Source organism: Neomonachus schauinslandi, chromosome 9, assembly GCF_002201575.2.
Source record: "Neomonachus schauinslandi chromosome 9, ASM220157v2, whole genome shotgun sequence".
Classification (NCBI taxonomy): domain Eukaryota; kingdom Metazoa; phylum Chordata; class Mammalia; order Carnivora; family Phocidae; genus Neomonachus; species Neomonachus schauinslandi.
Window position 1 is genome coordinate 70,453,288 of NC_058411.1, and position 23,322 is coordinate 70,476,609.

General features: G+C 57.4%; 3 protein-coding genes across 3 annotated transcripts in view; 1 reads left to right on the top strand and 2 right to left on the bottom strand.

Moving 5' to 3' along the window:
• ADCY4 (adenylate cyclase 4) overlaps positions 1–13,511 on the top strand; it is a 15,258-nt gene extending 1,747 nt beyond the window's left edge. Inside the window, exons 2-25 of the mRNA XM_021695691.1 lie at positions 261–458; positions 544–705; positions 1,358–1,507; positions 1,948–2,096; positions 2,175–2,286; positions 2,995–3,122; positions 3,276–3,434; positions 3,693–3,825; positions 4,028–4,201; positions 6,644–6,687; positions 6,814–6,900; positions 7,102–7,171; positions 7,528–7,625; positions 8,309–8,393; positions 8,503–8,640; positions 9,261–9,371; positions 9,616–9,800; positions 9,978–10,062; positions 10,538–10,696; positions 11,994–12,140; positions 12,434–12,541; positions 12,634–12,748; positions 13,083–13,207; positions 13,293–13,511. Of these exons, the coding sequence (XP_021551366.1) occupies positions 261–458; positions 544–705; positions 1,358–1,507; positions 1,948–2,096; positions 2,175–2,286; positions 2,995–3,122; positions 3,276–3,434; positions 3,693–3,825; positions 4,028–4,201; positions 6,644–6,687; positions 6,814–6,900; positions 7,102–7,171; positions 7,528–7,625; positions 8,309–8,393; positions 8,503–8,640; positions 9,261–9,371; positions 9,616–9,800; positions 9,978–10,062; positions 10,538–10,696; positions 11,994–12,140; positions 12,434–12,541; positions 12,634–12,748; positions 13,083–13,207; positions 13,293–13,445 (3,075 nt within the window). The 3' untranslated portion in view covers positions 13,446–13,511. The remainder of the gene's footprint in view (positions 1–260; positions 459–543; positions 706–1,357; positions 1,508–1,947; positions 2,097–2,174; positions 2,287–2,994; positions 3,123–3,275; positions 3,435–3,692; positions 3,826–4,027; positions 4,202–6,643; positions 6,688–6,813; positions 6,901–7,101; positions 7,172–7,527; positions 7,626–8,308; positions 8,394–8,502; positions 8,641–9,260; positions 9,372–9,615; positions 9,801–9,977; positions 10,063–10,537; positions 10,697–11,993; positions 12,141–12,433; positions 12,542–12,633; positions 12,749–13,082; positions 13,208–13,292) is intronic.
• A 1,588-nt stretch (positions 13,512–15,099) lies between these two features.
• LTB4R (leukotriene B4 receptor) lies at positions 15,100–19,187 on the bottom strand. The gene is given in 3 exon segments (XM_021695573.1): positions 15,100–16,338; positions 16,341–17,131; positions 19,120–19,187. Coding segments are annotated over 2 exon segments (1,089 nt in total). The 5' UTR covers positions 16,411–17,131; positions 19,120–19,187; the 3' UTR covers positions 15,100–15,319.
• A 48-nt stretch (positions 19,188–19,235) lies between these two features.
• On the bottom strand, positions 19,236–21,449 carry LTB4R2 (leukotriene B4 receptor 2). The gene is made up of 2 exons (XM_021695574.1): positions 21,342–21,449; positions 19,236–20,986 (listed from the first exon to the last, which is right to left on the bottom strand). The coding sequence occupies exon 2, from the start codon at positions 20,974–20,976 to the stop codon at positions 19,900–19,902; it is 1,077 nt and encodes a 358-aa protein (XP_021551249.1). The 5' UTR covers positions 20,977–20,986; positions 21,342–21,449; the 3' UTR covers positions 19,236–19,899.
• Positions 21,450–23,322: the final 1,873 nt, after the last annotated feature.

A 23,322-nucleotide genomic window follows, 5' to 3' on the forward strand; every position in this document is an offset into this window, starting at 1 on the left:
AGGAAAAACGTAAAAACCAGAAGCCCCCGGGGGCCCCCCCCCCCCCCCCCCCCCCCCCCGGCTCTGTAGATTAAAAACAGATTCTTGGCAACTTCCTGTGGTTCAACCTAATCTGAATGGCCAGCCCAGGTGCCCTGTCTCCTTTTCCGACTTGAGTTTGAGACACTTCAGAAGTGGCCTGAGGGCTGCCTGTTCTTCAACTTGGAGGAGCTCCCCAAACTCCGCACTCCAGTCTTGCCGCAAGCACCCCCTCCCCACAGGATCTAGCTTCAGACCAGGGCTTCCTGACCACTGTGCTGTGCGCGTTGGGTGGCTTCTCGCTGCTCCTGGGCCTGGCTTCCTGTGAGCAACGACTGCAGCGCTGGACACGCCCCCTGTCGGTCCTGGTGTGGGCCGCGCTACTCGGGCTAGGCCTCGGCTTCCAGTTCACTGGGGGCCTGGTGAGCGCCTGGGACCAGGTGAGAGGAGCGGCAGGTGGAGGAGGGGGCAGGAGGACGCCCGGGCCAAGAGCAGCCAACAGCTTCCCGTGCGCCTCTCCCCCAGGTGTCCTTTTTCCTCTTCATCATCTTCACCGTGTATGCCATGTTGCCCTTGGGCATGCGGGATGCCGCTGCTGCGGGTCTTGCCTCATCACTCTCCCACCTGCTGGTCCTTGGGCTGTACCTGGGGCCTCAGCCGGACTCCCGGCCAGCGCTGCTGCCGCAGGTGAGAACGCACACACGTAGCCCAGGCCGCGCCCCCGGGCCCCCACTGCGCCCAGGGCCCGCTGGGCGGCACGCCGCTTGTTTCTCTGAGCATGCACCAACCGCTTGCTGAGCTGGGACTCCATGGCAGGGCGCCACGCTAAGCACAGGGTACAAACACATACACCCAGAGGGTGCCCTCGTGGAGCTGGTACACCACTGCTGCATGCATGATGCTGCAGACCCCAGAAGACCCCTCTGGGCCCACGGGGAAGAGACTTCCCCAGGAGACCAGAGTTGTGGGGACAGATGTGGATGATGGAACCTTCACAGCGAATGTAAAAATTGGAGCTTGAGTAGTTTTGTGCTGCGGGGGACATGGAGGGGCGTAGATGGTGGGGTGGTGTTCCAGGCAGAGGAAATGTGCGTGCAAGGGTTTCTAGGCCTAAGAGGCCTTGTTGGTGCTCAACTGAGTCTAGAGCAGGGACACTGGGGCAGGAGAAGCGCCCCCGAGGGACTGGGCAGTGTGGCACCGATGGCCTGGAAATACTCCGGTCTCTCACTGTGGAGTCCTCCTCAACCCTCCTGGGGACCAACTCCAGCTACACACGTAGCCACTCCCCCCGCCAGCTGCGGCCGGCGCGCTCTGAGGCTGACCCTCTCCGCTCCCCCAGCTGGCAGCAAACGCCGTGTTGTTCCTGTGCGGGAACGTGGCGGGGGCGTACCACAAGGCGCTGATGGAGCGCGCGCTGCGCGCCACGTTCCGGGAGGCTCTTCGCTCCCTGCACTCGCGCCGCCGGCTGGACACCGAGAAGAAGCACCAGGTCCGCTGGGCCTGGGAGGCTGGGCGGGACCGGAGTTTGAGAAAGGAGTTGTTTATATCACACAACGGGGCTCCTTTGCAAGCCGAATGACTTTGGGCAGGTTACTTGCCCTTCTCTCTCCTCCTTTGTAAAACGTGGCTACCGCCCACCTTGGAAAGTTGTGTTAAGTCTCGAAAACCCTGAAGCTTCTAAAAGCACTTTTATGATACTAAACGAAGAACCCTAATTCTGGCATCGGTGCTGGGAGTTCAGTCCCTAAAGGTGATTAGTGCAGGATGGGGTGCTGAAGCCCAGCTCTGTGTGATGGGGAGGATCTGGGGGAGTAGCCTGGGGCCCACCTGGTGGGGCTGGGGAAGTGGGTGAGCTCCTAGGTCGTTGAGAGGCTGGGACTCCTGGCTTTAGGTTGCAAGAGGGTGGGTGTTCATAGTGATCTCCTCCAGGAACACCTTCTCTTGTCCATCCTTCCTGCCTACTTGGCCCGAGAGATGAAGGCAGAGATCATGGCACGGCTGCAGGCTGGACAGGGGTCACGGCCAGAGAGCACCAACAACTTCCACAGCCTCTATGTCAAGAGGCACCAGGGAGTCAGGTATGAGAGGGGATGGCCAGAGGGGCGGGAGGTGTGGGCTGAGATCTTGGCCCCCCTGATGCCATTTGCCCTGCCCAGCGTGCTGTATGCTGACATCGTGGGCTTCACGAGGCTGGCCAGTGAGTGCTCCCCTAAGGAGTTGGTGCTCATGCTCAACGAGCTCTTTGGCAAGTTCGACCAGATTGCCAAGGTCAGAGGGGACCTCCCTCCCTACCCAGGGACCTTCAAATGCCCCACCCTGGAGAGTCCCTCCCGAGGGAAACTCCTGCCACCTAAGATCCCAGTCCCATTTCAGAGCCCATGTATTCCAATGGAAGATATTCCAACGGAAGTAGGAAACCTTCTCAAACAACCCTAGGTATGGAGCTGCTCACCACACTCCTTAAACCTGGAGAGACTTCTCAACAAGGCCCCACAAATACCCCAACGACAACACCCCCCAAATATGCTCAGAGCGCCCGGCATAGGGGTCTCTGGACACCACAACCAGATCCAGAGAGATTTTCAGATGTTCTAACCTTAGGGAGCCCTTCCAAGGGAACTCTCTGCCCTGTGCAACATCAGCCCAAGCCAGCCCAGCCACCTGTTCAGACCCCAGGGATGCCCCCAACAAACCTAATTAGGTCTCCCCCAGAAAACCGCAGTCTTGAGGCTACTCTCATGTGCTCAAATCTGAATACACCCTACACGTGCCGAAGCTGGGGGAGAGCCACAGACCTCAGCCAGCCCCATATCCAGTTAAGGGAATCCCTAGATCTGACCCAGAGACTCCCAACCTCAGAAGTTCTTCAGGAATACCACATTTGCTCCCACTTGTCCCAGCCCCCTCGTGCCTCCTCTGACCTCTAACCAGGTGCCCCCCCCCCCCCCCCCCGCACACACACACACACACTCCCAGGAGCATGAATGCATGCGGATCAAGATCCTGGGAGACTGTTACTACTGTGTCTCTGGGCTTCCGCTCTCCCTGCCAGACCACGCCATCAACTGCGTGCGCATGGGGCTGGACATGTGCCGGGCCATCAGGTCAGCTCAGGGGGGCGGGCGGGAGGGGTACCAAGGGATGGATGTGGGCGAGGAGCAGGCAGGGTAGTGGAGGTCCTCTTGGAGAGAGGGAGGGGTGTGGCATGCGTAGAGGCGAAGGCGGCATTCAGACTGTCCCCTGCATACCCTGCTCAGGAAACTCCGGGCAGCCACTGGTGTGGACATCAACATGCGTGTGGGTGTGCATTCGGGCAGTGTGCTCTGCGGGGTCATTGGCCTACAGAAGTGGCAGTATGACGTCTGGTCCCATGATGTGACACTGGCCAACCACATGGAGGCGGGCGGCGTGCCAGGGTGAGATGTGGGGCTGCAGGAGGCCACAGGAAGAAACCAGCCGGGCCTCCCACATGCTGCCACCCTATTCATAGTTCCCTAAAATGAGCACAGTCCTACCTGGGGCTCGGGGAGATCCTGGCATGCAGGGAGGGGTGCTGGGAGACACCTCCTGGAACACAGGGCCTTGCTTAAAGTCAGACCTCCAGGAAGGATCCTGGAAAAAAATGAGAGGTTTGCAGGCCCTCCCTCCTGATTCTCACTGCCCCCTCTTTCCAGACGAGTACATATTACAGGGGCTACCCTGGCCCTGCTGGCAGGGGCTTATGCTGTGGAGGATGCATCCATGGAACACCGGGACCCATACCTTCGGGAGCTAGGGGAGCCCACCTACCTAGTCATCGATCCCCGGGTAAAAGCCCAGCCTGGACCCCATGGGCTGGCCCATCCTAACCACCCACAGCCACCAGGCCTGATCTCTTCTCCTATGCCAGACATTGAATTCCTGGGTCCCAGGGTGTCTGTCGAGGGGAAGGAGAGCCAACCTTCTAAGGGATGTGGGGAGAATGTAGAAAGCATTTGTGATCTTGACTCTCAGCACTCATATGCCCCAGGCTGAGGAGGAGGATGAGAAGGGCACTGCGGGAGGGCTGCTGTCCTCTCTCGAGGGTCCCAAGATGCGGCCGTCGCTGCTGATGACCCGCTACCTGGAGTCCTGGGGCGCAGCCAAGCCTTTTGCCCACCTGAGCCACCTAGAGAGCCCTGTGTCCACCTCCACCCCTCTCCCGGTAAGTGCACCTCCGTCGTGAGCCCGAGCACTTACGAACCCCTCCCGACTTCCCTGCCCTCACCACCAGTGAGTCACTTGATGACATCCCGAGGTCCTGAACTGTCTGGTTGCCCCAGTTACTGGTTCAGGCCTTTCCTTGTCCTTCCTTCCAGAGATAGGGCAAAGATCACCGCCCTCTGGACTCACCTGAGATGCAGAATCCTATAGACATCAGATCTATGACCATTATTCCCCAACCTCCAAACCTCCACCCGGGAACCCCCTTCCATCAGCACCACAGAGGTATAGGCCACACTTCTGGCTCCGAAGCCAGTGCTCACAGCCATTCCCACGGGGAAATGTCTCTGTCCAACTCCATTCCTGAGACTGCACACTCTCTTTTAATCCCCACCAGGACTGGGAAGGTGGGGGCGAATCAGTTGTTGCCCCGACTCTCCAGCATGTGTATGAGAATAAAATGAGGTGACAGTGAAAATCTCACATGGCCTTAAAGGACGTCACCCTGAGCAGGCAGGGGTCAGGGAGGGAGGGAAGAGAGGACACAAGGGGACGGTGGATTACTGGCTGATCCTGTGCTTGGCACCCTCAGCTCATCAGTGACCCACTAGCTGGTGCAGGGGTCTTCATCTCCCCCACCAGCAGGCTCTTAGGTTTGGTGCTTGGTGACAAGCAGCCAGAACCCCCTCTTGCAGGGACTGAGGCCATGTCCCCAAAGGCTTGCCCCAGGAGCAGCTTCCTCAGCCTGCCCTCCTCCATTTGATCTGATCTTCCCAGAACTTTCCCAGCCACCTTTTTGCAGATCTTCCACTCAGAATCTTCTCTACTAGGTAGACTCAGTTGGGTATATGGGATGACTTCAGAGTACACTTTCTGTGTTCTGGCTCCCCTCCCCACCCACCCAGCAGGAAAGCAGGCCAGAGATCAGTGAGCACTGTGGAGTGGGGGGACCTTGGCAGCAGTGGTTCACGAGAATACCTAATTCGAAGACTTCACGTAGGGTAGGGGAAAGGTCAGAAGGGCTAAGCAGGCAGGAAGGAGAGGAAGAAAGAATCCAAGACCCTGCTCACTCTTGCAGGATGGAGCCCCCCACTCCCCAGGGGGAGGAGGTAGAGTAGAGGGTGGGCTTTGGTGGGAGCCCGGTGGGCTTTGGTGGGAGCCCAGGGACTGTGAGACAGTGTTGGGTGCAATGCCCATGGTGAGATGCCCCCCCAGAACCCATGCCAGACCTCCCTAAGACCCCACTAGTGTGCAGGCTAAGAAGTGTCAGGGTGGAGAAGTTGGAACCCCTAGTTCAAGGGTATCTCCCAAGGCAGGACCTCACCAGCCCAGAAATTCACTTCCCAGCCCCTGAAGTGCCAAGCCTTCAGCCAAATGTCAGGAACCCTGAGAATGACATCAGCTTATCCTTAAACAATGGGGACCTCTGGGGTGGCAGTGCGTTGTTGGTGCTAGTGTGTACCTACCATCCGTCCATCCATCCATCCTTTCCACAATCTTAAAGCACCTACTATGTGGCAGGTACGAGGCTAGTTCTTGAGAAGACAGAAATGAATAAAACGTTTTCCCTGCCTTCAAATAACATACAGGCATTGAGCAAGGTGGAGAGGCAGGTGGGTAGTTTGAAAAAATTTAGGCCCGGACCAAGATGCGTAGATGGGCTCCTACCTAGAACATCTCTCTTAATCTCCCTTTTCCTCTCCTCTCCCTCTCCCGTACACCGGGTTTGGGTTTGGGGGGATGAGGTAGCCCCCTGTGACCCTGCTGCCTTCACATGAGCCAGGGGAGAACGAAAGAACAGTCACCAGACGCCTGGCCCTGGGCAGGGGCCGCTGCACTTCACTCTCTTGGGGCTTGTCTCACCCGCTTTACTTGTCTGCTTGCTTTCATATCTTTACACACAGCACGCTTTCCTTTTACTGCAGAAAAGAATGACTGTGACCAGGTTTGTTTCTCTTCCTTCCTCTTTCCCTTTCTTCTTGTTTTTTTGTTTTCTGCTCCCACCACCTCCCAGCTCAGCCTGACCACAAAGGAGTCAGAGTGTTCGGCGTCATCACTTCAGTTTAAACCAACGAGGATTTTTTGGCATGCTGGGGGGATGGGCAAGTCCCCGTCTTTGGGATTTGTTCAGTCCTTAGGGAAGATGACCACCCCTCAAGCCTACAGAGTTGTCTCATAAGTGGTATAAAACTGAGGAAATAAGAGCATAAGGACCCCTGGGTGTCTGAAGAGTCCGGAAGAACTTTTAAGGCATAAATGTGGTTTGACCCTTCCCTTAAGGACAGGTGGGATTTGATGGAAAGAGGAAGCCATCAGAGGCAGGGGAAACACATCAGATGCTCACAGCCAAGGACGTGTATAGACATGGAATGCCTCACTGCAGAGAGGCTTCAAGGATGCTCAGCATTGCCTCATCTCCCCCTTTGCTGTGTTCTCCCGACAGGAGAAGGCCCTGGCCTCCTTCAGCCCCCAGTGGAGCCTGGACCGGTGAGGAGGCCCCAGCAAACTCTGTCTGAGTGACCTGCCTCCATCCTCCCTAGGGGGGCTGCTCCCGCTTCGCCCACATGCTATGGAGGGTCTCCTGTGGTGACAGGCTGGGCTCTCACCGTGCAGGAGCCGTACCCCCAGGGGACTAGATGAGGACCTGGACACTGGGGACGCCAAGTTCTTCCAGGTCATCGAACAGCTCAACTCTCAGAAGTATGGAGAACGGAAGGCGGCCGGGAGGGTTTTGGGGCTGGGCCCCCGCGGTATGGGACGGATGTGTTCCCCTGAGGACCCGGCAGGAAGGGAGCGGCTTCCCTGCTCCAGCCCAGGGAAACACACACCTGGTCACCCCCTCCCCCCCACCCTGCCCTGCCCTTTCCTCTCTGGGGCTCACTGCCCTCCACCTCCCACCAGACAGTGGAAGCAGTCAAAGGACTTCAACCCACTGACACTGTACTTCAGAGAGAAGGAGCTGGAGAAAGAGGTGGGTGTGGGGGATGATAGCGGAGAATTTTCTAACCTTAGTTCCTTGGCCTTGGGGAGCGGGCAAGCCCCATGGTCGCACCTCACCTCCCAGGTCTGCCCAGTTTGTGATCCTGGGGGTGAGGGGCTTGGGCCTCTCTCCAAATGGACGTCACCCTATTGATTGGGTCCCTAGGTGGGGATGGGAGGAAGGAGGGCGGCTCCTTAGAGAACCGGTAGGGGGTACCTGAGACTGAATTGGCGGGGGGGGGGGGGCACGTGAGTCTGGGGCACCCGCTTCTTGCCTGCAATGGACACCTCCAAGGTGATGGGCAGCCCTGGTGGCCCCTGTCACCACACTGACCCCTGTCCTTCCAGTATCGACTCTCTGCCCTCCCCGCCTTCAAATACTATGCAGCCTGCACCTTCCTGGTCTTCCTCTCCAATTTCATCATCCAGATGCTGGTGACCAACAGGTGAGAGCCCCAGGCAAGGGCGGCCCTGAGTCTCGTACAGGGACCACCAGGCTCCTGCTGATCCTTGACCCACACTTTCTTCCTTTACCCACTTCCCCTTGGCTTCAGACACTGAGCCACAGAGAAAGTATGTGTTCTGGGGAAGCAGTGATAATCACAGCCTTCATTTTACTATCTTACACCCTGTGGACTGTCTACATAATCCAAGCACTTTCATATGCCTGTCTCTGGGTCCTGACAACTTTTCCATGAAACAGGTTCTGTTTTCATTGAGAAGCCCAAATCTCACAGCAAATGAGCTTAGAAAGGAGGTCCTCGTTTTTAGTCCATGGCTAGGAGGGGCTGCAAGGACTTGTCCAAAACTCAGCCAGGCGCAAGAGCTTTGGCCTGAAGGCCCAGAGACTGGCCTGATGGGGCCTCGGCCCCTTCGTGAGCCCCTGCCCCCTTCCAGTACTGTCCCTACCTTATTAGCCCCTGCCCCCCACCACCACTGCCCTAGACCCCCTCAGCTTTCCCGGATCATCGGCATGCAATGCCTTGTATTGGCCCAGACCCCACTGGGGGCCAGTTCAGATCCCCAGGACTGCTCCTCCCCACGTCTCCCAACCAGGGTGCACAGCACCCTCGCAGCACACAGAGCGTCCTCTGACCCTTCAAGGCCTCACTCACTCTTGTCTCCCTAGGCCCCCAGCTCTGGCCATCACTTACAGCGTCACCTTCCTCCTCTTCTTCCTCCTCCTCTTCGTCTGCTTCTCAGAGCACCTGACGGTGAGGTGGGCTGGAGGGTGGAAGTGGTCAGTTGGGCCCTGACCATGACCTGGCCTGAGGGGGGGTGTGCCCCAGCCCCATGGCTAAGATTCTTGTGCTCCTTCCACAGAAGTGTGTCTTGAAAGGCCCCAAGATGCTGCACTGGCTGCCCGCACTGTCTAGCCTGGTGGCCACACGGCCCGGCCTGCGAGTTGCCCTGGGCACGGCCACCATCCTCCTCGTTTTTGTCATGGCTATTACCAGCCTGGTGAGGGCAGAGGGGGCCCTGTGCACCCCCATCAGGGCCTGTTGGACCCATCAGAGGCTGAGAGGGGGCCCCTGGATTTGGGAGAGCAGCTGGACCAAGGCCAGGGGATCCTGGCAATGTCGGACAAGCATAAAGAAAAAAATTAATCTGCCACCTGCGTAATTGCTTATAACACTCTGGTGGACATCGTTCCTATCTTTTCTATGTAGGCAGATCTTCATTGCTTAGCTCACTCACTATGATTTTGTAGCTGAGCCTGGCAGGTTTTTCAGAACTTAGAGTCACTCCTAGAATTCTATCCCTGAAAGACACCTTAGGAATCCTCCCCCAGCCAAGTCACAGAAAAGGAAGCTGAGGCCCAGAGAGGTCATGTGGCTGGCAAGAGATCACACAGTGGATCCATTGGCAGAGTAGTGCTCAGGACACCCACTCCTCCCATCCCTGACCGCCCAGCGAGGACGCCAATGCTAAGGCTCCCTCACCAGCCCAGAAATAGCAGGATCCACCCCTTTGGAGGAGTCTGGCCCTCACTCATCCCTAGGTCAGCTGAAACCCAGCACAAGCCACCATTATGCCCCAGATGCTGCCTGCCCACCTCAGCTCTTCACCTCCTTCTGTAGTTCTTCTTGCCGGCAGCATCAAACTGCACTTCCCGGGCTGCCAATGTGTCCTCCGTGGCTTCCAACCTCTCCTGGGAGCTCCCTGGGTCCCTGCCTCTCATCAGCGTCCCAGTGAGTGTTCCTCACAGCCCTGAACTTCTTTCTCCAGAGCCTTCCTTGGCCCATCCCCCACCCCCTTACTTGAGAAGCATTCCATCTTATGGATTGGGATGGACATAAAACACACTCGGTGTGTGTTTGTGTGTATGACACTCCCCTGGGCCCTGGGAGGGGTAGGACAGGAGCCCTGGGATATTCTCCCACCCCTGTCCGTGGCATATGCCCCGTCCCTTGACCACCCCACCCGGCCCCACAGTACTCTATGCATTGCTGCGTGCTGGGGTTCCTGTCCTGCTCCCTCTTTCTGCACATGAGCTTCGAGCTGAAGTTACTGCTGCTCCTGCTCTGGCTGGGGACCTCCTGCTCCCTCTTCCTGCACTCCCATGCCTGGCTGTCCGACTGTGTCCTCGCCCGCCTCTATCCGGCTCCCTCGGACTCCAGGTGCGCACAGCCACTGGACAGAGGGGCCCGGGGCCTCTTGGAGCAGAGCAGAGCTGTCCTCGCCTCACTGACCTGAAAGGGGGAGGGTGGCTGAGGGCTACATGGGCCCTCGGGGTAGGGAGGAGGCCATCAGGAAGGGGCAGGGCAAGGGGCAACCCTGATGTGTGGCCTCCTCAGGCCAGGGGTGCTGAAGGAGCCCAAACTGATGGGAGCTATCTCCTTCTTCATCTTCTTCTTCACCCTCCTTGTCCTGGCTCGGCAGGTGAGTCACCCAGCTCAACCCTCCAGAGCTTCCCTTTGAAGGGGGAGACGGGGCGGTCCCCATATTTGTGACTTGGTCTCTCTCACCCTTTCCCTCAATCCTACATCTCCAGGGTTGAGCCCAAATGGTGTGCCCATTGGAAGCTCCTAAGTGAACCTTCCAGCTCCCTTTCTTTCTCCTTCACTCCCCAAGGGAGGGGCCCTCAAATTCTCCCTCCCTCGTCCCTCCCACCCCACGTCCAGGAAAACCACCCTCAAGAAAGAAGCTGCTGCCAATTCTGTCTACCCTAGTTTGAATCTAGTTTCAAGGTAGCCTCCCCAGGGAAAGTTGGCCCTTGAGCCTTCTGTCCAGACTGGGGAGTGGTGTGGTTTCAGGCATCATGGAGTTCGGGGGGGCGGGGCGGGAGGATGAACACTCAGGAGCTGAGGCTCCCCCTGCACTGTGTCTCCCCTTGGGCCCCTGGTGACCCTGCCAGAATGAGTATTACTGCCGCCTGGACTTCCTGTGGCAGAAGAAGCTGCGGCAGGAGCAGGAGGAGACAGAGACAATGGAGAACCTGACGCGGCTACTGCTGGAGAATGTGCTCCCTGCGCACGTGGCCCCCCAGTTCATTGGCCAGAACCGGCGCAACGAGGTGACTCCCCCCCGCAACTCCTGAGCCCCAGATGCCATGGGCACTAATTTTGGATGGAAATCTTGGCCCTTGGCCATCGTCTCTGGACCCCCCCACAGTGGGTTGGGTGGCCACCCGGGTCCCTGTCCCTGTCAGGTAGGTGCCTCCATCTTCATAAGCTCTTAGGCTTCGTCTGCTGAGCACAGATCCCCTGTGTTCCAAGTTCTTACTTAGAAGGAGTGTCTTCTCCAACCCATGGCCACTCCATACCTCCCAGAAGCTTCTTCGAGTGTTGATGGGAGTTGTGTGGAAGACACGCAGTCCACCCAGCCCTCTGGACCTGCACTATCCAGGATGGTAGCCAGTAGCCATGTGTGGCCACTTACATTTAAATTAATTAAAATAGAACGTTCAGGGCCTCAGCCTCACTGGCCACACTTCAAGTGTCTAAGAGCTGCTTATGGCCAGTGGCTGCCGTATCAGACATCACATACATAGAACTTTCCAACACCACAGGAATTTCCATTGGTAGATGTTAATCTCCATCCTCACATGTGCTCTAGTCAGACCATCAGAGAAGGTCACCCACATATTGGCCCCATTTTATCTGTACTGCTCACCACTTCCCTCTGCCTGCTATGGAGATACTCTTGGCCTGTCCTGAGGAATGTTAAAAGAGACAGGTCAGGGGCTATTTCACAGCTTTATGCCCCCACCAGTTGCTCTCTGCACTCAGAGTCAGCAGTAGATCTACTTCTCCTGGTTTCTTCTCTTATTTACACTGGGACTCTCATAACTATTCCTGTTTCTGTCTTCACACTGGCTGCTAGAAAGCTCAGAGCCAGATCCTAGGCCTCACAAGGACTTCGTGTCACCCCTTTTGTGAACCAACTTCAAATAGGATTCCATCTTTACTATCTTACCTTTATTTTCCCTTTGTCCCACTTCCCCTATTATTTTATCTTCCAAATTGTAGCTACCTTTGTAAACTGACTTAACTGGCTTAGCACCCTTCAGCAGTAAGATAGGTTAGAAAGACCATCCCCACCGACATGATCCCAGTTCTTGAAGAGACTCCCTTCACGTTGCCATGAGGTGATCCTGACTCCAAACCCCTCTCTCCTGGAATCATAATGAGACCCAATCTTTGACTCCTGAGTCACACATCCCTGGGGTAACCTGGCCCTAGCCCTCTCCCTCCTTTCCAGTCCTTCTTAAATGGAGGGGTAAGAGTATGGACACAGGGAGGAGGGCCCATGCAGACCCGCAGGGGGGAAGAACGTGGCTTGCTCCCTCATCCCAGCCTCCCACCCTCCAGGACCTCTACCACCAGTCCTACGAGTGTGTCTGTGTCCTCTTCGCCTCAGTTCCAGACTTTAAGGAGTTTTACTCTGAATCCAACATCAACCACGAGGGTCTAGAGTGTCTGCGGCTGCTTAATGAGATCATTGCTGATTTTGATGAGGTGACAACTCCAAGGGTCCCCCAGACCCTTTGTCTTGGATGCTAGAATTTCCCACCAGTCCCTCCTGCCCACTTACTCTCCAGCCAGGGGCCCATCCTCCTCTCCCTGGCCCTGCCGCTCCTCCTCTGATCCCCCAGCTTTCCAGCAACTCTTCCCACAATCCACTCTCCCTCCTGCCACACTCCCTGACCCCACAACCTGGTCCTTTGTCTTCAAAGGCCTGGGGCTGGGCTTCTGAGGGGGAGGAGGGAGAGAGCAAGAAAGACTGGGGACACAGCCTCCTTTCTGTACAGCTGCTCTCAAAGCCCAAGTTTAGTGGGGTGGAGAAGATCAAAACCATCGGCAGCACCTACATGGCAGCCACAGGCTTAAATGCCACCTCCGGACAGGACACACAGCAGGTACAGCATCCCTTCCTTACCCACCAGCCCCCATCTGGGTTTGCGCTCCCGGGCCCTCACTGACCCATGCTGGTGGGCCGGCCCGTTGCTAGGATGCTGAGCGAAGCTGCAGCCACCTGGGCACCATGGTGGAGTTTGCAGTGGCCCTTGGATCGAAGCTGGATGTCATCAATAAGCACTCTTTCAACAATTTCTGCCTGCGTGTGGGTGAGGGCCCTCCCTTGCTGGGGCAGTCTGGGACTTCCTCTTCACCTTCTCAGGCTCTTCTTCCCCCCCAAGTCCTTTGTTAGCTACTCCCCAGCTCACCCCTGGACCCCCCCCCCACCAGCCTCATCCCTGGGGGTGGAGCATGAAGCTGCTGGGCCAGGAGCTCTGAGGCTCAGCACCCCTTCCCTAAACCAGACCCCTCCAGACCCATCCTCCTTTCCTCTAAGACCTCCAGGTCTTCCGCCTGAGTCCTGGAGCTTCCTCCTCCCCTCGCCCTCCTTAAACCACGCCCCGCCCACCTCCCAGGGCTCCTCCTGACCACACCTCTTGTCAGGGTTGAACCATGGACCTGTAGTAGCTGGAGTGATTGGGGCCCAGAAGCCTCAGTACGACATCTGGGGCAACACGGTGAACGTGGCCAGCCGCATGGAGAGCACTGGAGTCCTGGGCAAGATCCAAGTGAGGACGCCACTCTGGAGGCATGCGGTGGGGGGATAGGTCAGGGCCACCCCCACACTCCAGGCTCACACCCTTTCAATCCCAGGTGACTGAAGAGACAGCCCGGGTGCTGCAGGCCTTAGGCTATACCTGCTACAGCCGGGGCATCATCAAGGTCAAAGGCAAAGGGCAGCTCTGCACCTACTTCCTGAACACAGATTTGACACGAACTGGCCCTCCTTCGGCCACCCTAGGCTGAGACCCCCATCCTCTCTATTCTAAGATCCTCAATAAAAAGACTCTGGGGGCACCTGGCTGGCTCAGTGGGCTGAGCATCCGACTCTTGATTTAGGCTCAGGTCATGATCTCAGGGTCGTGAGATTGAACCCTGCTTTGGGCTCCGCACTGAGCGTGGAACCTGCTTAAGATTCTCTCTCTCCCTCTGCCCCTTCGCTCTCTCTCTCCTCTCTCTGTGAAAAAAAAGACTCTGGTATGACTGGAGCCAATCGATGTCGAAGTTTCTGGTATAGCTGCAGATCACCTTCTCCTTGCCTCTCAACAGGATGCTTCTTCCCAAGCTAAACCGAGTGTCTGTGTGTATGCAAGTGTGATCATGAATATGTTAGAAAGGAGTGATTCTTCACAAGCTCAGGCAGAGGACTGCCTCAGCCTCCCTGCCTGATTCCAGTATTTTGTACACCTTGGAAGCGTAAAGAATTTTAGCCACGTGACTCAAAATAAGGATTTGTCCTTTCCTGCTCCCCACCCACAAATATTGGGAAGGAATGGCTAGGAAAATGTCATTTGACCTTTATTCATTCAATAAACACTAAGTAAGCACCTACTCTGTGCTTCCTAGGCAGCATGGATGCGAGAGGCCTGGGAAATGATCTGTCGGGTCCCTCCCTCTTTTCAGCTGCTGCTGTCAGATTGACCCATGCTTTCCAGCCAAGACCTGTAGACAGTTTTGGGATTCTCTTGTTCTCAGGTCCCTCAGATGCCCCCTTGCTTCCTTCTGCATCCTCCTGTGCAGGTGCTGATATTATGGGGTTCTTGAAGCATCCCTGGTTCATTCCTAGTTGCTCAAATTTGGGGGTCTGTGAGCGATATCTGACACCCTAGGTTTGTTACAGATGTTGCACATGGATTCTTGGTTTTTCTCCTAGTTGCTCTTTCTTTATGGAAGAGATTCAAAAAGTACTCCGCAGCCACTTCTGCTACCATCCTCCTAAAATGCTGTTGGAACAGAGCCAGTCTGAGGCTCTCTAAAACAGTCATCCCTCAGAAAGAATGACTTAACCCTCTCATTTGTGGGAATCTTAATTTCGTAAGAGTGACCAGGGTCACAGAGGGCATCAGAGTGTATTTTGGGTGCTGGCAGAAAGCTGACCTGCAGAATTCCAGGGCCCAAGACCTGATGACTTTGTTTTCAAGGGAGACCTCCTTGGGAGATGGAGGGAAGGAAGGCAGTCCCCTAGAACATTGCCCACTGAAAGGGCAAGGATGAGTAGCAGGAAGTTGGGAGTCATGGTAACAGTGATAACTATCACAAGCTTCAGGGTAGAGGTCGCACAGCAGTGCTAAGTGTACTCAGAACATCTGCTGATTCAGGGAGTCTGGAGTGATAAGCCCACATGAGTGGTCTTCCTTGGTCAGCTCCTTCAGGGGTCTGTAGCCCTGTGTTGTTCTAAGTATGACCTGCAGAGCACCTGCCTCAGAATGGGGCAGGAGAGGGGGTTCTGGGTTCTGTATCTTTGTGTCCCTTCCCAAACTGAAAATCACGGGAAACTAAAGGATGTGCCTCTCAACTGTTGAGAAGGACCCCACCCCACCCCACCCCCCACCGCCGCAAGAGCGCCCAGGAGCACGCTTCCCGCCCCTAATGCACGCGCCGCACACACAGGGCTGACCCAACGTGAGACCAGTTTTAATTGCAAAGCTGCTCCGGGCTTTCTCTCTGCCCTTACCTGCCCCGCCCCTCCGTCCTCTTCCGCTCCACCCTCCTCGCGTTCTCCTCCGCCTCCGCCTCCACCTCGGGGTAAACTGGGTCAGGCCAACGTGGGGAGCGTTCCGCCGCCGCGAGGACAGCCAGAGCCCTTCCACCAGCAACCCCCAGGCCTAGTTCAGTTCGCTTCACTGCAGAGCGTCGATGGAGCCCGCGAGGCTCTCGGAGGGGCCGGGCTCGGAAGGGGCGGGGGCGCCCCTCACCATCGGGCCCAGGGTGTCCCCGCGGCGCGCGCTGGACGCCTCGGAACCGGTGCCCTCCAACAGCTTGGCGAAGAAGCCCATGCCGGCCGAGCGCAGCAGGCCGCCGCCGGCGCACGCGTACAGCACGGGGTTCACGCTGCTGCTCAGGAAGGCCAGCGCGATGAACACGTGGCGCGCCAGCAGCAGCGGGTCTCCCATCCGCCCCGGCCCCGGCCCCAGCTCCCTGCCCGCCAGGGCCCGGCCCGCCTCGGCCAGGTTCACCACGTGGTAGGGCAGCCAGAAGGCGGCGAAGGCCAGGATGATGAGCGCCACCAGGCGACCGGTGCGGCGGCTGCGGCGGAAGCGCCGGGCCTGCAGCCTGCGCCTGATGTCCGAATAGCTGGCCACCACCAGCAGGAAGGGCAGCAGGAAGCCGGTAAAGGCCTCGAAGAGCAGATGGAATGCCTTGACTCGTTCGCTGGAGTACGTCGGGAAGCACAGGGTATGGTTGTTCTGTTTCGTCAGGGTGCGGTACATGATGACGGGTGTGGCCAGCAGAAGGGACATCACCCAGATGCTTGCTAGCACCCACCAGGCAACGGCCTTGGTGCGAAACTTCTGGGACACAAAGGGGAGGGCCACGGCCAGCGAGCGGTCCAGACTCATGGCCATGATCAGCAGGACGCTGGCGTACATGCTGACTCCGCAGGTATAGTGAAACAGGCGGCAGCCAACCAGCCCAAATGTCCAGGTGCGGCGCGCCACAGAGTACAGGAAAAAGGGGGCAGTGAGCAAGACAGCCAAGTCCGCCAGGGCCAGGTTCAGCACCAGCAAGGCCGTGACGGAGCGCTTCCGCATCCTCACCAGGATGCTCCACACCACAAAGCTGTTGCCAGGAAGCCCCACAGCCAGCGCCACTGACAGTATGGTGATAGTCAATGGAACGATGAACATGACCCCTAGTGAGGAGGTACTGCCCCAGATGTAGTGTCCGTGGCCACTGCAAGGACCTGGAGAGTGAGGGCGAACACAGGCATGAGGGTAGGGGGCTGAGGCTTCCTGCCGCCCTGGACACACCTAGCCTGAGCACTCTGGTCCGTCTCCAAGATCCGCAGCAGGAGATGCACCTCTGCAGTATACCGCCTTCACCCCTTCACCAACGGACCTGGCTTCAGGGGATCTGGCAGAGCACAAAGACCGGTTTCTAACTGGACCATGGGGCTCCTTCCTGCCCACAGACCCAATTGCCAAATACAGAGCTACAGCAGCAGCAGTATTTCCATACCCTTTCTGCCTCCTTCCCTTCTGAGACCCAGAACCAAACGGGGGAGGGGGGCCTTCCTTACCAAAGCTGCACCCCTCAAAGGCCTAGCTCCTCTGTCACCTGCCAGGCCCTTAGCCCCCTCAGTCCCATTGACTTCCTCCAGTCATCTACTGACTCTCTTCAGAGCTGCCCAGGGCCCAGCAGGAATAACAGGGATGGGGAGGAGTTTGTGGATAGGAGACAAGAACAAGTCATCCCCGGTCCTTTTACCACTGGTCAGGCTTTCTTTGGAAATTCCTTTGCATCTTCTCTCACAGTTGTATCCTGCCCCATCCCTACCTCCCCTGCTCCCAGGATACTTACTTCCAGGCTTTGCCAGGTACCGGTCGGAAGCTGGTGCCAATCCCAAGGTCAGGGCAGAGTGGCGCAGCCTATCCCCAGCTCAGCCCCAGTTCCAGGGTCCCAGCCCCAGGTCTGGGTGCTGTCAGCTAAGTCTGCCAGAGAGGAAGTACCAAGAAGCAGAGGAGGGGGAAGGCACATCTTCCTGAGGGTGGGGCTGAAACTCCTAGCCCTCCCTTCATGGGGGGGAGCTAGTCTTTGTGTTCCAGAAGAGCCTAGCAGGGAGGAAGGCTCCTCATGGGTGGGACCAGATGAGAAGAGCCCAGGAAGGTGTAATGAGAGGAAAGGGGGGTGAGGGGAATGAGTATGCTGGGGTGTGGCCTCAGATGCAGGTCTAGACTGGAGAATTGGACAGAGTAATAAACTGTCATACAGGAGAAGGAGGGAGGGAAGCCAGAGAAGGGAAATGGGCTCAGATGGAGAGGCCAGAATGTTGGATATCTTTATACGTTGTGTAGATAATGTAGATTTTTAGATTAATAGGAAGCATAGGTTAGACCTGTGGCTAGGTCATGGGTTTGGGTTTAGGTAACATCAGGACTTAAAGAGGACAGCATCCTGTCTTTGGCTTGGATTCAAGCTATGAGTGGAGTTGGAGGGGGATGGCCCTCTTTCAGCACCCAAATCTATTCCCTCATTTAAAAGGGTTGCTTCAGCTCTACGTCAGTCAGTTCTCCCTTCCCTTTGGCAGAAGCCAAAGTCCAAAGGATCTCCTTAGTATCGCACAGAATGCCAGTTTCTCCGCCCTTCCCCAGCCACTTGCCTTATACTCGCCTGTGTGGCTTGCCTACCACATGAATTTGGATTTAAGATCTGGGCACTGGGCAAAGAGGTCGGCACCCTCTCTCTCCTACCTTCCCATAGTTGGCTGTCCAGTCCCACCTCAGACACACAGAAAAGGCCAGCCTGAGCACAGGGAGAAGAGGTGGGGGCAGTGATGCTTCACAACTGCCCTGCCGGGAGGGGCAACCAGGAACATGCAAAGAGGAACAGCCTCCCCAAATGGTCACTCTTCTCCCTTCCTGGAGAGAGGGCAGTCTCCCCCTGTGACGTCTCCTGCAGGGGCTAAGATCTGAGAAGTCTTTCCTTCAGTCTGACCCTGAGCCTTCCTGCTTCCCTGCCAACTCTGTCACTTGTCAGGGAAGATGTGGCATGTGATGGTGCTCACTGAGGTCCCTTACCCTTCTGCTTTGAGAAAAGGCCAGAGCAGAGCAGACCCAGCAGCTATGAGGCAGAGGATGTGATGCAAAGAAATGGGCTGAAACCGCAGCAAGAAGGCAGAGTTGAGGAAGGGCTTTCTGACCACAGATGTTGTGAGACGGGGACTATGGAAGAGAGTAAGTTAGGGAGCCTCTGCCCTGGCACATGTGAACAGGAAGAAGCCCCTGCTGTCAGTGTTTGGGGAGAAAGTTCTGGCTCAGAGCTCCAGGGTCAACCAGAGGCTCCTTCTGGCAGAAGCTGGGTTGTCTTTGCTTCCTCTCCCAAACTACTCCCCACCTCCATGTCTCTCAATGGCCTTTATTCCTCCACCCCAGACTAGATACTCTAAGCATACTTCCTGCTCCCCAAATCCAGAGTTCCACTTCCGCCCCAGTGTGGGTGGCCCTGGCGTGACCCTGAGGACTGAATTTCCTTTGTTGTTTCTTGGCCTCGGCCTGGGTGGTGTAAACAGTCACTAATGCAGAACCTGGGGTGATGGTCCCGAGGGAGCACTCACATAAACGGCCATCAAAGTTTGCCAGGGACTGAGAGGACTGGGGCACTAAAACTGGGAAAGCCTTGGGCAAACCAGGAAGAGTCGGTCACACTAGTGACCACATGTGTGTGCACGTGGACACCCTCTAATAAAGAATCCTATCCTACATCCTCAAACTCAAAAGTGTCAGGATCCATAACAGCTTTAGGACCTAGAGGTGGACAGACTCCAAAAGATGGAGGCCAAGAAGTACTGGAGGGTGCTGAGCAACAGCTAGCAGTCTTGGAGGAGTCAAGATTTGGCAGAAAGAAAAAGGAGACAAAGGAGAGGGGGCGCCTCCCTGAAAAATTCTTCCTGTCCTCCAGCCATCCACACCATTCCCCATACCTGCTCAGCTCCAAGCCCCAAACGTCCCTGCTTGGGGTGATTATGTGCCTGCTCCTGGGCTCCTTTTTGAGTCAGTTGACCTTTGGGGGAAGAGTTGGATTCAGAGGGGAAGACAAATCCGATGCCCAGGGCTCCTTCCCCCGCTGTACCAACCGCAAGACAGGAAAACTTTCCTTTCAAACACCACAGATTGTCTTTCCCCTTTCAGAGCCAGGTTTTTCTCCACTTGGCTCTTGCAGACCCCAGAGAATGGATCCCATCCCCATCCCTCATTCAAGCACCCATACCTTTCCTTCCTCTTTCTCCCTTTATTTCCAGAGTGGTTCAATAGGTTGGCCTGGGTCCCCCAGGCCACCTGGGCTGGGGAGGACAAGTCAAGATGCCACTGAAGGCTGGCAGTGCCCAGCCTTGGGCTGACCCAGGAGAGAACCAGGTGGCTTCGGTACAACTCAGGCATGATGAACTACCAGTGGGGGCATGCTTACACCATCATGTAATGCCCCCCCCCCCCCCGTGTATTTCACAGTAGCTCTTGGCAGCAAGTCAGCAGCTCTGGCACAGAGGCACATGCCAACCTGCAAGCACACAGTACCATCACCTCTTGCAGTCCCTCTGTTTGGAGGTACCTGGGCCTGCCCCAGGGGTATAATAATTCTGCCCAGAAAGATCCAAACTGTGGCCAGAGAAGGGTCCAGAGTGGTTCCCTGAGTTCCCTGAGTTCTGGGGGAGGGGCAATGGAAGGGGACAGGGAAGAGGCAGGCCCGGTTGTAGGGTTTGGTGTCAAGGTTCCCATCCCTGACTGTCCTTCTTCACCCCGCCCCCGGGGTCTCCATCGCCCTGGCCCTGCGCCACCACTTTGAGCCGAGGGGTAGCTCGGAGCTCCATGGTCCCCTCCCTAGAGCGGCCGCCCCCTCGGGCCTCTCCCGAGCCCTCAAAGAGCCGCGTGAGGAAGCCGGGGCCTGCCCGGGGCAGCAGATCCCCGGCGGTGAAGACGTAGAGCACCGGGTTGACGCTGGAGCTGAAGAAAGCCAAAGCGGTAGTTCCAGCCCGCGCTGCCTGGCCCGCCCCGCCCAGCCTCGCCAGGGCCCCTCCGGGCGGAGCCAGCGCGGCCGCCACCTGCAGAATGTTGACCGCGTGGTAGGGGGCCCAGAGCAAGCCGAAGGCGAGCACGATGGCGCTCACCAGCCGGCCCACCCGCGTCCCGTGCCGCCCGGCGCCCCAGCGGGCGCCCCGCAGCCGCGCCAGCGTCAGGCCGTAGCAGCCGAGCACCAGCCCGAAGGGGAGCACGAAGGCCGTCAGCGTCTCCAGGCTCAGGTGGGCGGCGGCGTGGGCCGGCGACGGGTGGCACAGCTGGCACACGCGGTCTCCCCACACGTGCCGGTAGACGGCGGCCGGGGCGGCGAGCAGCAGCGCGGCGAGCCAGACGGCCAGCAGCAGGCGGCGGGCCAGGGCCGGACTGCGCAGCCAGGGCGCCAGGAACGGCCGGGTGACGGCCAGGCAGCGCTGCAGGCTGAGCAGGCTGGTGAGCAGGACGCTGGCGTACATGCTGAGCGCGCACGCGTAGTACACGGCCTTGCAGCCCGCCTGGCCCAGCGGCCACGTCTGCCCCGCCAGGAAGGCCACGAAGAGAGGCGTGAGCAGCAGCACCGCGCCGTCGGCCAGCGCCAGGTGCAGCACGAGCGTGGCCGCCAGCGGTCGCCCCCGTGCGGGCCGCCAGCCCGCCAAGCTCCACACGACGAAGCCATTGCCGGGCAGCCCCAGCAGCGCCGCCAGCAGTAGGAAGGCCGTGCCCGTGACCCGCGAGGCCTTCCAGCTCAGCAGCGTCTCGTTCCCTGGGGGCCGGTAGCAGGCCAACATTCTTCTGCGCCTACCGGGGTGGGGGTAGGGGGTGGGGGCGGGGACGGGGGTGGGGGAGACGGAAAGGGCCACAGAAGGCATTTAGGGACTCTGTCTCCTCCCACCTCCCTGTCCTCCGTCTCGGAGCCTTGACTCAAACACTACTTCTTGGCGGACCCTAAACCCCAACTCAAATACTACTTCTTGGAACCCAAATGCCCTGCTGTCAGTCAGCTGACCTCCCCAGGCCTGACTCCTGGTTCCCACTCTCACGACCTCCATCTCCACCCCCTTTAGCTGGGCCCCTCCTTTGTCCAGCCCCATTCCTTCTACCTCAGCGCAACGTGAGTGGTGGGAAGTCAGCGTGGATGAGCAGAGCTACTTACTTAGCCGGGAGCTAGAAGGATGGTGGGCCCACGAGGAGTCTGGGAAGCTGAAAGGCACAGCAGCAGTGGGAGAGGTGCCTACTCATGCCCTGTGCCTGTCAGGTTTGCAGTGTGAGACAAGAATGGGGAGGGACAAGGTGGGGCTCTTCTCTGGCCTCTCACTGGGGCCCTTTGGCACTCTACTCTTTCCCATCACTAACAGGCCCAGGCGTGTGAGAGTCCGCCTCCCTAGGAAATAGGATAAGCTGCAGGGTACAGATAAGGTTCCCAGATCATGTAGGTGAGTAGGGACACTGCTGAGTCCTGACTCTGGGTCCTGCATCTGCACTCATGCCTCCCCCCAGTTCTGGCCCCAGTTGTCCCATCCCTGCCACCCGCCTGTTATATGCTCTCAGGCTTCCCTGGCCGGCACTCAGCAGAGAAGGTGACCCAAACTACTCATTCCCCCAGCTGCTCTATCTTGGCCCATTTCCAGACTTCTGATCCAGCTGAGCGCCCTTTTCCCTCAGTTTCCTACCTGCTCCTCTTATCTTTTACCTTAGGCCCTGCCCCAGTTGTTCCCCCCTCCCGGGGAGGGGGGGGGGCTCTCACTGGGCTGTCATTGACAGCCTCCAGTCACGGTACTGAGTTCTGGAGGATGCATGGAGGTACAAGGGGCTTATACCCTCCTTTTTTTTTTTTTTTAAGATTTTATTTATTTATTTGACAGAGAGCGAGACACAGCGAGAGAGGGAACACAAGCAGGAGGAGTGGGAGAGGGAGAAGCAGGCTTCCCATTGAGCAGGGAGTCCGATGCAGGGCTCAATCCCAGGACCCTGAGATCATGACCTGAGCCGAAGGCAGACGCTTAACAACTGAGCCACCCAGACGCCCCAGCTTATACCCTCCTTGAGGAATCATAACACACAACCTCCAAGAGACCCTACTACCGAGCTGCACCAGGATACAAGATAAGAAGAAAAGAATCGGTGCATTGGTAGAGACATACCGACAAGAAGGCTTCTCTGGGTGAAGAAGTCAGGCAAAGCCTGGAAATGAAGAAGTTCTAGGGGGACCCGGTACACTGATAAGGTGGAGGTAAGGGGAAAGATCCCTGTCCAGTCAACAGCTGGAACTGGAGGCTCCCAAGGAGCCAGAATGCCAGTATTGTCTCAGTTTGGGTTACTTCCAAAGCACAGCCTGAATTAAGGGCTTGGGTACAGGTAATCCTGCATCTGGCAGGTCAGCTCTGGAAGCAGGAGTGAGGGAGCAGGGCAGAAGAGGGAAAAAGAGAGCCAGGAAGAGTATGTTGTTGGGTCTCTTCAGTAGGGATCAGGAAGCTCTCAGAATTACACAGAACACCTTCCAGAAAGACTGAAGACTGGGACACTGGTGCCCAGCTTGTATTCCCCATGGTCTGAGGGCTGTCCCAGAGGTATTATACACATTTGCAGCCTGTTCTTGTCAGGGGTCTTAGTGGGCTGCCACAGCTTTGGACACCGAGGCAGGAAAGCAGAGATTCACACTCATGTGACGGGTTCAGCCTTAGTGAGATCTGAGCTTCCAGACAAATGTCCACCACAACTGTCGCTGAAATCAGAGCAGACTCAGGGTACCAAAAGCTAGTCTCAGTGTCTTCAAAGGACACACCCCCCTTCACAACTCCTTCGTGCCCATTAAGTGGCCAAAAGAGAAAGGTGAGAGAGAAAGTGACCAATCCAGTGTGGCTAAAGCGAGCAGTTCTGGAGAACGAAGCCGGTTCCTCCCCTAGATCAGGGAGGAAGAAGCAGGGAAGCAGGAAGGCCATGGTCCCTGCCAGGATCCTGGTAATCCTGGATCCGTGCAGCAGGATCCATCCTCCACTCACCGCCCACCCTGGCACTCTGCCTTACCCCTCATTGTGTTCAAGCCCTGCCCACAATCCCACCCTCAGCCTGGCCTCCCTTTTCCTAAAGCTGCAGTTTGTGGCTTTCACAGTAGGTGGCGGCAAGTCCAGTGCAAA

Excerpts from the sequence above, each read along its gene's own strand:
- LTB4R2 (XM_021695574.1), bottom strand. The coding sequence starts at position 20,976 with ATGTTGGCCTGCTACCGGCCCCCAGGGAACGAGACGCTGCTGAGCTGG.